The 12,490-nt window shown below is 40.3% G+C and overlaps 1 protein-coding gene across 5 annotated transcripts in view; it reads left to right on the plus strand.

The window, feature by feature from the left end:
• atp8a2 (ATPase phospholipid transporting 8A2) overlaps positions 1-12,120 on the plus strand; it is a 62,203-nt gene extending 50,083 nt beyond the window's left edge. For 3 of the 5 annotated variants that reach the window (XM_053487405.1, XM_053487404.1, XM_053487406.1), the window contains 5 exons: positions 1,472-1,579; positions 5,969-6,057; positions 6,177-6,281; positions 10,371-10,462; positions 10,541-12,119. In XM_053487405.1, the coding sequence (XP_053343380.1) occupies positions 1,472-1,579; positions 5,969-6,057; positions 6,177-6,281; positions 10,371-10,462; positions 10,541-10,635 (489 nt within the window). In that variant the 3' untranslated portion in view covers positions 10,636-12,119. Of the gene's footprint in view, positions 1-1,471; positions 1,580-5,968; positions 6,058-6,176; positions 6,282-10,370; positions 10,463-10,540 lie in introns of all 5 variants that reach the window. The other 2 variants (XM_053487402.1, XM_053487403.1) reach the window with 1 other exon arrangement.
• Positions 12,121-12,490: the final 370 nt, after the last annotated feature.

Below are 12,490 nucleotides of genomic sequence, written 5' to 3' on the forward strand. Positions count from 1 at the left end.
GTCACTGTTTGCAGGCTAGCTTGTTACTAGTTACTCATGACAATCTGCTAGCTTGTTGCTAATGCTACTTGTTTCTGTAGGCTACTTTGGTGTTAACGCTACTGTACATGTCATTGTCCATAAGCTAACTTTTTGCATTAGCCTGCAGACACCGTTAAGTTGCGTTAGTAACAGGCTATTTTACAGACGATAGTGGCATTAGTAGCAAGCTGGTCTACAGATATTGACAAGTAGTGTTAGCAACAGGCTAGTCAGCAGATAACGGTAAGTAGCGTGATTAACAAGTTAGTTTATGCAACTTGTCAGTGTCTGCAGGCTAGCTTGTTACTAGTTACTCATGACAATCTGCTAGCTTGTTGCTAATGCTACTTGTTTCTGTAGGCTACTTTGGTGCTACCGCTACATGTCAAAGTCCATTGGCTAACTTCTTGCATTTGCCTGCAGACGGATATTGACAAGTAGTGTTAGCAACAGGCTAGGCAGCAGACAACAGTAAGTAGCGTGATCAAAACGTTAGCCTGCGGAGAGTAACAAGTAGCGTTAGCAACACCCTAGCTTGTGGAAAGTGACAAGTAGCATTAGCAACAAGCTAGCAGACTGTAGTGAGTGGTGTTAGTAATAAGCTAGCCTGCCTTTAGTAATGAATAGCATTCTCAACAGTCTAGCCTGTCAGTACTGCTGTAGACTCAGGTAGATGTAGAGCGGGACCTTGAGGTGGCCAAGTTTCAAGTTGAAGAAGCGTTTCTGTGATTTAAAACAGTTGTAGACGGAAATTACAAGTTTGCCTTGGAGGAGAAATGGATTCCTGTTGATGCAGCAAAGAACTAGAGGATTTTGGTAGTGTACCACTGAGCAGTGGAAAACCTGACTGAAATGCCAAATTCTCAGTTATATTCTGTGTGTATTGTGTGTAACAGGTCAGGATTTTAAACATGCCATGAGATCATTATGACACATGCACACACCGAGCTTGACGGGAAACTTATTTTCAGTTCTTGTTTGAAGGCCTGCTCCTCCATGAGCTCAGAAAATGTGTCAGGAATCTGCCACGTCTTTAGATAGACGCGATTACGTTACACTACTCGTGTATATATACTTTGCCTCCATGCTCTCATTTACACTGTGCGTATATGTGTGTGTGTGTGTGTGTGTGTGTGAGTGGATTGGGATGCGGTTATGCAGGCAGGGATTGTCTGTTCAGCTGTCCACTCAGGGAAGCCCCTTTAATGCATCAGACTGGCTGAAGAATTCACGTAGGGTTTCATTTCAGAGAGAGAGAAACAGGTGGGCAGACGGACGGGTGTGGGGGTGTCCTTACAGGTGGGCGACAGGGTGGCCCCGTCTGGATTAGTTTTATATTCAGAAGGACTGAGAATGACCATGACTTTCTATTTCATTCTTCTGTCATTGCGTCACTTGACCTCTGTCTTTTCTTTTTTCTCTCTCTCTCTCTCTCTCTCTCCGTCTGCAGTTCTCTCATCTGGCTGTTTGGGGCAGCATGGTTCTCTGGATGCTCTTCTTCGCCGTGTATTCCTTTATCTGGCCGCACATTCCCATCGCCCCGGACATGCTTGGCCAGGCAAGTGCACACACACACGATCATTTTTCACAGTCACTGTAACACACAGCTGATGATGACATGCAGTAGGTTTAATTTTACCGCAGAAACTTTCTTAGGAACTTACACTACTCCAGGCATGATCCTAATCTAAAACCTACACGTCTCATGCATGTTCTCGATGCATTTCAGAAACCTAGGAACTGATTAGAATCTCAGGAACTTTAATGATGTTGTCCATACAGGAACCTTTTAAGTACTCAGAAGCTTCAGGCGTGTTCTTGGTGAAGGGACCATTTTAGGAATGTAGAAATGTATTAAGAAATACTGGTGTATATATTGAAGTTAGAATTAAGGATATATTTCAGTTTAGATATAAAAATATTAAATGCTTTAAGTAAACATTGTGTTTGTAATGTGTAGATGTCATGTAGATGTCATCTCAGTGAAATAATTAAAACTTTCCAACAACAAAAAAAAAAATAAATAAAAACATGAGTGTTTCAAAATCTATAACGTTGTTAAATGAATGTTTCCACAGTGTTGTTAAAACCAAATTTCCTTTTTGGGTAGGAAGTGCAGGTTCTTCTGAGCTTAGCTTAGCAAGTCATTCATGTTTGGACTTAAGAGCACCTTAACTTTTACTTCAACCAGCTGGTCTTATGAATACCAAAAGTTGTATAATTTTATTATTATTATTAATAATAATAATAATAATAATAATAACAACAATAATACTATTAATTATTTAAATAAAAAGTGAGAACAAATAGCAATACAGTAATTATAATAAATAAATAAATAAATAAATAAATAAATGGTAGTCGATATTAAATATAAAAATATGGAATATTAATGTGTAAAGGGTTGCAGCAGGTTTAGAATTGGCTCCCAAAGTCTTAAATGTATATATTCGTTTACATTTCAAACTGTATGTTCAAACATCTTTGTCTGAGTTATCTCTTTTAACAGTTGTTTTAAAAAGATCAAATGTTGGTGGATATTGTTTATTCCAATTGAACAAAATACATGTCTTTGCCATGTGAAAATTAAACCTAATATATAGAGACTGTGTACCAAAAAGGTGCTTCACTGGGGTCGTTGTCACCTCTATAGCTTTCTCTGAAAAAATATGAACGGACATCTAGAAGAATTGCAGCTCTGCGCAATGCCAGAAAAGATGGAATATACATCCAAAATGCGTTCTGCACCAAGGACGCAGCATTCATCATGTGTAATCCAACTGGAGTAAAATAAATCCTGTGTATATATTTATAATTTTGTTCCACAATTTTATTACCTGAGAATGACAGAAAAAGTCTACTATATATCTGTTCCCACTGGTCATTACTGAAAAAGTCCAAGGTCCCTCTATTGATGTCATTTTGATGCTTGATTTGGGCTGATTAATATTAATATCAATATACATAAATATTAATTAGTGTTTATAATACTGTATGTATGAACTGAGCGATTTTCCGGTCATATAAATCTTCGAATTCTATACTGTTCACACTAGCCAGCTGGACAGTCTGAGCCAAACTGACACATTTTTTTCTTAATAAAACATCTACACTGCTGATCCATGTTAGCTAGAAGAGATCAGGTGATCAACATGACATAAGTGGACTAGCGGTTTTAGCCATTTAGTCTGAGGAAACTTTATAAGTGTGATAATAAAATAATAATTAGGTTCACTCAGAAAAAAGATAAAAACCTTTTTCTACACATGGACAGTCACGGCACCTAGGGAGATCGTCCTCGCTGGTGACGCTCTCTGGGTGTTCTGCGTCAGTATGACTGGAGCTCAGGCATGGATTTATGAGCGCCCAGCCAGGTGTAGAGACCCCGCACCTGCCGCGTGGTCACCCGAGCCCGGCTTCGCTGTCGGCTCCGGGGGCGCCACCTCAATTTGCCTGCTTTTAACTAGACGACTGTGTTTGGAATTGTGGGACGCCCGAAATGCTGTCTGGCTTTTTCAGCACAATGTGCGCAGTATCTCTGTGTGTGTATACATACTTTAGAAATACATGTACATGTTTATACACTATGTTGAGACAGGGTTAAATTGGAACCCTCAGTCTTCGGCGTGATGAGGGATTGTGTTCTCCAATGGCCTTTAGCCCATTAATTTAATTTATGTCAAATTTGGGAACGTACTCAAGTAACCCTGCAGCTGCTCTTTCTCAATGCTAGGGAGCGGAAAGAAACCTGGGATATGCCTTTTTTTGCACTTAAATGTCCCTGTTCATCTCTTTATCCTTCCTCTCATTTCCTTTCTCTCATACATCTGTTTCTTCCATCACTGTGTCCTAATGATATCGTTCCATCTAATATCATTTGTGTGCATGTCTGTGTGTGTGTGTGTGTGTGTGTGTGTGTGTGTGTGAGTGAGTGAGTGAGTGAGTGGACGCATACACAGGATTTGCTTGAGACCTTTTTTCATTAGGAGAAGACAGGCTGCCTAGGCCTGCGTGCAGCTGTCACAGGAAATACCTCCTCATGGTTTTTAGGGCTGAGAAGCATCCAGTCCATCACAAGTGTTGAGCTGGGCAGGAAACTTAAATTATGAGTCTGCGTGCACACACACACACAGACACACACACACTATTCACCAGATACCTGCAGATCATCCAGAGATTAACAGCTAGTGTTTCCTGAAGTCATGGGAAATCCCATGATCTAGATCATGAACCAGACATGGATGTTCTTTTTGTCAGATCATGCGGCTTACAGTATATAGCAACTCAATATTTATATAAATGAGAGAAAGGTTTTGTCTGTAGTCAAGTCAAGTCACGACGAGGCAGCCATACTCGGCGCCATCTTGGATAGCCATGACCTGTACATTGGTTAGAACACGCTCTTTCAATATTATATCAACGTTTCATACATCGTAGAAAGAATTTTGTATTCGAGAATTTTATTATCTGTATTTTCTTAAAGTTAAACCTGCGTCATAAAATAAAATCAAAATGTTGAGTAGAATTAATGGACCTTTCGCAATACTTTGATGTCTGCCTGAAGTTTAAGCTGCACCGTAAGTGAAATCAAAATGTGCAGTAACAGCGATGTTAAGAACAGTTATCTGCCGGACTTAATAATTTACTTTAAAATGAGCTACTAATAAGCTACTTGCTCAATGTAAACAAACACCTCCACCAATAGATATGTGAATAATCTAAACCGAATATTTTTACTGGGTTTTAGGATTAGTTAATATTTTCAATGCTGGAATAACAGCACTGAAGTGGTATTAGTGATCACGCTGGACTCGTTTTAAGACTCCATCTCTATCCGATCTATTTTTCGATTTCTCATCTGTGATTTATTTTCCGATTACCGAACAGGGAGTGTGTTTCTATGGCTGATAATAAAAGAAGTACAACTTAAGCCCTATTCGGACGGGACTAGTTATACAGGGGGTCGTTAGAGAAATTTCTGTTTCACAGACGTACTTTGTGATTTTAATCCCGTCCGAATCTGCCATGTCTGCCTTTCTCTCACACGAACTCTGTAAAAATTCCAGAGCAAATCACCCACTGTGTTTTCAGCAAACTCGGAGGTCCTCTGAGAAATCTAATCCCGTCCGAATGTGAATGTCTGTGATTGACGAAAAAGATTTTTTTCTTTTGTGTTTTGGTCAACGTCCCAAGCAGATATTAGCATGGTGGAAAATAAAATAACTAGCTGCACTAACAGGACAAAGAACTAAACTGTGCTGCAATAACAGGAGACTCAAATTACCATTTTATAGTTCGCATTGAATGTACGGTAAAAAAGCGTCTGTACAGTAAATGTGACTTATTCAACAGTGTACCACATCAAAGTGTTTATTAATACTCCTGAACATGGCGTATCAGTTTAGTGTACAGTTAATGCTAATAGTATTGAAATACAATACAATTGAAATACAAAAATGAAGTTGTACAACAATTTTTTGAAGACTTTGTCAACACATTTGGGGTAAATGTCGACAATTCAGATAACTTTGTCATGTTTTTGTCGTCATTGTGTGTACACATTGTTCTTATCAAAGAGTATAAGCTTCTGTTTTGCTATAGAAATACTGATGCATTGGAAAGCCAGGCAAAGTCGTTTCATATTTATTATAAGATATAAGATATATTTATTAATAAATGCTTTTCAGATTTATTAGTTATTAGTTTGTACATTGTAAGGAGAGTTAATAAAGAGGTACGACATGACAGGAAAAACAGAGAGGGAGAGAGGGAGTTCAGCAAAATCGGAGACAGCGTCTGATGTGATGATTAACCCCCCACATTGCAGGGGTCAGAGGTCACCGTGTCCAGCTACAGCTGTGCAGATGACCAGACAGGGAGGCTTCCTGATTAGGGTCGTAGCGATGTTTTTCTAATGTTGTTTGTGTTTCTGGGGGGTTCTCCACAGGCCGGCAAGGTCATGCAGTGCTGGAGCTTCTGGTTGGGGTTGATATTGGTGCCGGCTGCGTGCTTGCTCAAAGATGTGGCATGGAACGCGTGAGTAATCAACCCACACACACACGGTTTATGTTACACATGAACATGCACATTCGTTAAACTAAATGCTATAGGTTTGTTATCATATTGCGTGTGTGTGTGTGTGTGTGTGTGTGCAGAGGGAGGCGCACAGTAAGGAAGAGTCTCCTAGAGGAGGTGCAGGAGCTGGAGGCGCGGGCTGTTGATCCTGGCGCAGCTGTCCTCAGAGATGCCAGCGGCCGCAGGTGTGTGTCCCGATCCGAAACGTTCCGATTCACCACATCAACTCAGTTTACACCTCGCTTTTAGTGTTTAGTCTGCCTTTTGTTCCGAGTGAGGGGTGGGGGTGGGTGTGTGTGTGTATGGAAGTAGAGCTCATGTGGATTTATATAAATTCCTTTGTTGATTATTTCACTTTATTTAGAGCCCCAGGGAACTAAAATCCATGCTTAATGTTTGATATGTAATAGAAATTGCAGTGTTAAGTGGGCAAAACTAATTTTCTGGAACGTTCGCAAAAGATCCTGGCTAGCTGATATTATTTTCTATATTTTTATAACCTGTGTGTGACACCACTTGGTTGCGTTCTCACTGAGGAATTCTAAGAACTTATATGAATTTGAACTTGATGTTGTGACGACGTTCACCATCGGAACACTGTTGTTTTTGAAAGTTAGAATGACTTTGATAAATGACACCGAGATAACGTTGAATGAACTTTCCAAACACAACATTGCACATACAACCTCAGTACAACATAATTGTAACCTTATAACATTTATGCTGATTAACATTTATTCATACAATGTCTGATCTCACCATTAAGTTTTTTACCTGGATTTTTGATTCTAACAGAATTCTGATCAGAGATTGGTATGGACACAACAGTTTCCTTTCATTATTTAAAGCTTCTAGATGAAGTGTGAGATGTCAAACAAGTGTGCTTATTAGAATATTAGGTTGTATTTTACAACATGTTCCCTGGAAGTGTAATTATTGTCCAAATCGTTTCTATGGTAAAGTGTTTTTGGTATAATATGTGTGTTTAACCCCTACACCAACTCCACAGGCCCAAAGCTGCAGTGCCCTAGGTTTTCACCTGGACAACCTCAGGTAGAGCTCACCTGCCTGCGTGTGCTTTGTTACACACTCAGAGTGAACTCTACCTACTTATCCTCATCCTCATCCTTATTGTTAATCCTCTCACCTCATTTCCTTTATCTCATCTGACATTTCTGTTTTTTTTTTTCTTCTTAAATATTTCTTCACACTTTGCGTTGCCAGACGGCGCTAAGTTGGTCAGGTTCGTGTGGCTCTAGGAAAAGGGTGTGTGTGTGTGTGACTAAGAAATGTCCAATATCTGTGTGTTTGTGTGTCTGTAAGTTTGTAGGAAATGTATGTGGTGTTCTTATTAGGGCTGTCAAATTCTAATTCATCTAATGATTGAGGTTTTTCATTGTGTAGTATAATACATAAATACTCATGTTCAAGTCAAACCAGGACTTTCTAGTGCACGAAGGCTGACATTTACAAAAGACATTAAGCACAGTACAGTGATGAGACGCGTAGCCTCAGTAAAACATTTGAATGGTGCGAACATTTTAAAGACGTCAGGGATTGACAATCCCGGCTGTTAACACAGAGCCCACTGCAGTCGTTCCCATGAACATTCAGCTAGTGGAACACCTGATCCTTAGCAGTTGACGGATAACTTGCAGAAGAGACACATTTGTCTTTGTGAAATGTATCATTTACAATCATTCACCAACACCACTTGCATATTACAGGAGTTATTTGCACATCCCCCCATACAGTAAGGTGTTTCAGACATGAATCAGGCAGTCCGATTATGACTTTGGCATACTGACGAAAACTCATTCAAGCTTTCGTGAAATACTGGGATAAGTGCATTAGAGTAGCAGGGGATTATACTGAAAAAATAAAGGGAGTTTTTAATCTCATAACTGTGTTCTGTTATTATGCGTAATAAACAGTCCCAGATTGACTTGAACGCCTCTCGTATTTCCCGACCACTACCATCTGGGAAGAGCAAAGGCTTACGCAAGCAACGTACAAGATACTGTACATGAAGCCAGGATTATTTCTTGCTTGTTCAATGTCACAGGGCTTTCTTAGGGAAGCATGATCTTTTCTTTTTTACATACTGTACATAAGCTCACAGACACCCAGGACTGACAAGTGGTACTGTGAATGATAGAGGAAGGACAGAACGCCCCTCTTACCCAAAGACCATGACCGGTTTGCTTCTTTGGCTCCCGGCCATGTAAATATTCTGAAAAGCTCTGGAATTGCTTCTGACAGCCCTAATATTTGTTCTGTATGTGTTTATGGAATAGAGGAGTGTTGAATTTTCCTACAGATTAGGTTAAGTAGTTGAAGCCTGTAGATCTCGGTTTAACTCAACCCTTGGCAGTAAGATTTGTCACTGGTTTAATGTGCAGTCTCTTTTTTCACAATGTTTAGGCCACTGATTTGTGGCTTGCTGGAGATGACAGAACTGGCTTCTAATGAGAACAGTATTTGGCTCGACGCCTTGGGTTCGGCTTTCTGCTCCATTTCTCCTACTCGAGCTAATTACGCTCATTTAATACAGCAAACATGCAACATGGGACTGAAACATGAGTTTTACTGAAAGTACAAAAGCTGCTTTTATTTTATTTTATTTTAAAACCCGTTTGTTGGGTTGTGGTTTAGACGCTTGTGTTAAAGATTCAGACTCGGTGCCCCGTTGACCCGAGGAGTCCGGGAGTAGTATCCGCAAAAGGATGTGCAGAAACAAAGCTTCTGTTTTGAGAAAGGACTCCGCTGGACTGACAGAGGAACACGGAGCTCAAGTTTCCCGGCAAAACCTCTGCGTCCATCCGTTTGTTTATTTCTTTATTTATCTCTACATCGCTCACCTCATCTGACCGGTCATGCGTTTAGCAGATGGCATTTTCTTTGGCAGACAGTCGTGCCACGGTTACGGTTTCCTACTGCTTTCATGACGAAGCCAAACATATCGAGGCGTCCTTCCAGCATGAGTATTGTGTCTTCTCTCCACCCTGTCTAAGTTTCTCTGCCGTACGCCGTGCCTCTCAGATGTAACCTTGAGCAGTTTTGGCTATCTTCCATTATGGCTGGGATTTACATCATTCCCTGATGTTTATGGATGGGATCGCTTTCATCTGATTTATAGAGAGACATCGTGGTATCATCACGGGGATCATCACTCGGAGTCATCACTCTATCTTTTTTAGGGTCTGTTTATCATGGGACAAGCCCTTGGGTTTAGCTTCATTCAAAATCGCGTTTAGAGTTTAGGGCAAATCGGACGTCTTCATTTTGGAGGCATACATTTGGGTAAAACGTTGCTTATTTATTGATTATTTGAATTTTTTTTTGCTTTTAAACCACAAAGAACAGATGGCAATGACAGCTTCAGGTGTGATTTCAAGACACCGCTTAACATTTAGGCATTTCAGAATTATTTGCTGTATTACAGTCGGAAGATATTCCAATTGCTCCCCAGATAGGCAGCAAAAGCACGTTTTCGAAATAAAGTCTGTCGCATTTAGAAGCCAGGTGTTCTTTGAGCTTTTACCAAATTTGATGGAAGTACAACATGTGGCCTTCTCCGAGAAGTAAACACTTTCATTTATTCATAAAAATGATGATAAACACATTTTTGTCAGGAGGCAAGTTCATTTCCCAATGCCACCAGCTAGTCGGTGGCTGGACATTGACTGTGCTGTTTTGGTGGAAGAGGCTTTCTTAATGTACCCTGTCAATCAGAGTGTGTACCTTGATTTAGCATGAACTGCACTTTTAAAAATCAGCTTACTAATAATAGCTAACTAGTACACGCTGAAAAGTGTGCCAGTAGTGGTGCCATATTATAACATCATGTCTCGCCAGATTGAAGGTTTCTTTTGAGGTTTAAAAGAAATGCTGCCCAGTACTTCCGTAAGAGTGGGTTTGGGGTGCTGAATTCTGAATTGTGATCAGTCAAATATTCAAACAGCATTTGCACCAAGGATGTGACCTTGAGAATTGGTGGTAAAATTTGACTTTTCTGTGTGCCCTGTGGTTTAATTTTTAACCTGTCAGTCACCTTGGCCTGCTTTCACGGACGCATGTTGAAGCTAATCCTATGCTAAACGTCACGGTCTGTCAGAAGTTTAATCTGCGTCCTTCAAAGCAGTACTTAGACCTTTCCTTCCTTGCTGTGTTTTGATCTCTGAGTGGGAACTCTTGATTAGCAAATCAGTGATCCATTCTTCTTTCTGACTGATAATTAACTTCTCTCTCTCCCCCTCTCTCTCTCCGTTCAGTCTGAACGAGCGTGCCCACCTGTTGACCCGGGTGTTCAGGAAGACGCCATCCAGCGTGGGGCGCTCCAGCTCTGTGCAGCAGACCGTCTCACGTGAGTGCCACTCAGAGTAATTTGTAATTAAGAAGTGTCAAGTGGAGAATATTAACTGGTCGTTTTCGTTCTCTGCAGATGGCTATGCATTCTCCCAGGAAGAGCACGGGGTTGTGTCTCAATCCCAGGTTGTGCGCTCTTACGACACAACCCGCCAGCGGCCCAGCCTGTAGCTACGGCGATATAGCCAACGGCGGGAGCTGAGACTTTTTTAAGGGATGTTTCCATCTCACATGAGCCTGCTGTGGCCTTACCGAAGCAAACTGGACTGAAATAGACTTGGGCCGCACCGCGCCGAGCCTTGCTACACCTTAACCGAGCCTTTTCACACAAGACTCCAAAAACTGTGGGGAAGTGAGTGGGGATGATGGTGGTGGGGGATGGGAGGGGAGGAATCTCATTGAAGCAAAAACGGCCAGTCAGAACGTGCCATGCTGTGACGGACAGAAATGAGGAGCCAATCAACATCCCGATTTGATGCATGGAAACCAGAGACACTGGTGATTCTGTCTGTATCTATCACACTGCGGTGCACAGCCCTTTGGATGTTGTCTTGCATGTGCGTATACAAGCGTGTGTATGTGCGTTTACTGTGAGTGTGTGTGTCTTCTTGTTTCTATGTGTGTATGTGTGTGTTATTTCTGTTTCGCTGAATTCGGACTTCGGCTTGTCCGTCATCATCAGTGCAATGCAGGGGGAGCTCTCAAAAATAAACATCAAACATACAACCCTGAGGAATTCCTTTTCTGTGTGTGCGCGCGTGTGCAATAGTGCATATGTGTATGACACTTAAGATTTCCATTCTAGTTTTAAAAAATAATTTTCTACTCAGAGTAGAAACCAATCCTGATTGCTTCAGTTAGTTGACCAATCAAAAGAGAGAACCTGGAAGTTGAGAGCTGGTATGAAAATAAGCTGTTTCATGTTTTAATTACACGCTCTGTAACAGGGGTAAAAATACTAACATTGATATTGATTAATACCAACATCTGATCAGTCTGAACCAGGAGAGGTCTTCAAGATTTGCATATCAACTCATAAAGCCCACGTATGGCAACTGTATATTCAAGAAAATAAAGATTTAAAATATAAAGTGTATTTACAGTAAAACATTGCGCTAATGTTTAACATGGACAGACAGGGGCGTACCTACTGTATGTTTACTGGGGCATATGTTCCTTATTTCATTTCTCTGTTAACACACATTCACCCTCTGATTGCATTCGAGACAAATGTGACCTATTTCAAGATAAAATACTTCCTGAATATTATCCTGTTTATTTTACTGGAACAAGACTTCAAAAGTTTTTAAACACAACAAAACTGATGGTTATCATTTTATGTGGTTTTGGAGGTCTCCAAAAGTTTATCAAACACATAGAGAGCTGGGGAACATCTTTTTCTGGATTTTATGATGTGCTACAGTGCTGTGAAAAAGTATTTGCTTCTTTCTGATAATTTTATTTTTATTTTATTTTTATGGGTGGGACATATTTGTCACACTTTGTTCAGAAATTGGGATACTAATGCTTTAGATCATCAAACTAATTTTAATATTACACAAAGATAGCCCAAGTAAATACAAAGTGCAGTTTTTAAATGATGATTTTATTTATTAAGGGAAAAAGCTGTCCAAATCTCCCTGGCTCTATGTGAAAAAGTCATTGCCTCCTAATCTTAATAACCGGTTGTGCCACCGTTGGCGGCAACAACTGCAATCAAGCAATTGCGATAACTGGCAATGAGTCTTTACCAACGTGAACTGTGCCAACTGTGGAAGAATGTTGGCCCATTCTTCTTTGCAAAATTGTTTTAATCCAGGCACATTGGAGGATGCAAATATGAAAGTTTATGCAAGAACTTTTTTACAGCTTTGTATGTAGACCAGGGTAACATACAGTGGTGATCTGGGAACATAGGACCTTTTGCCATTCTCCTATTATGTGCCATATACAGCACCAAAGAAAAGTTTGGATTTATGTTTTATTTATGTTTGTTTGTTTTTTTGTTTTTTTTCAAAAGTATAAA

Source organism: Clarias gariepinus, chromosome 26 (genome assembly GCF_024256425.1).
Source record: "Clarias gariepinus isolate MV-2021 ecotype Netherlands chromosome 26, CGAR_prim_01v2, whole genome shotgun sequence".
Taxonomy (NCBI): Eukaryota; Metazoa; Chordata; class Actinopteri; order Siluriformes; family Clariidae; genus Clarias; species Clarias gariepinus.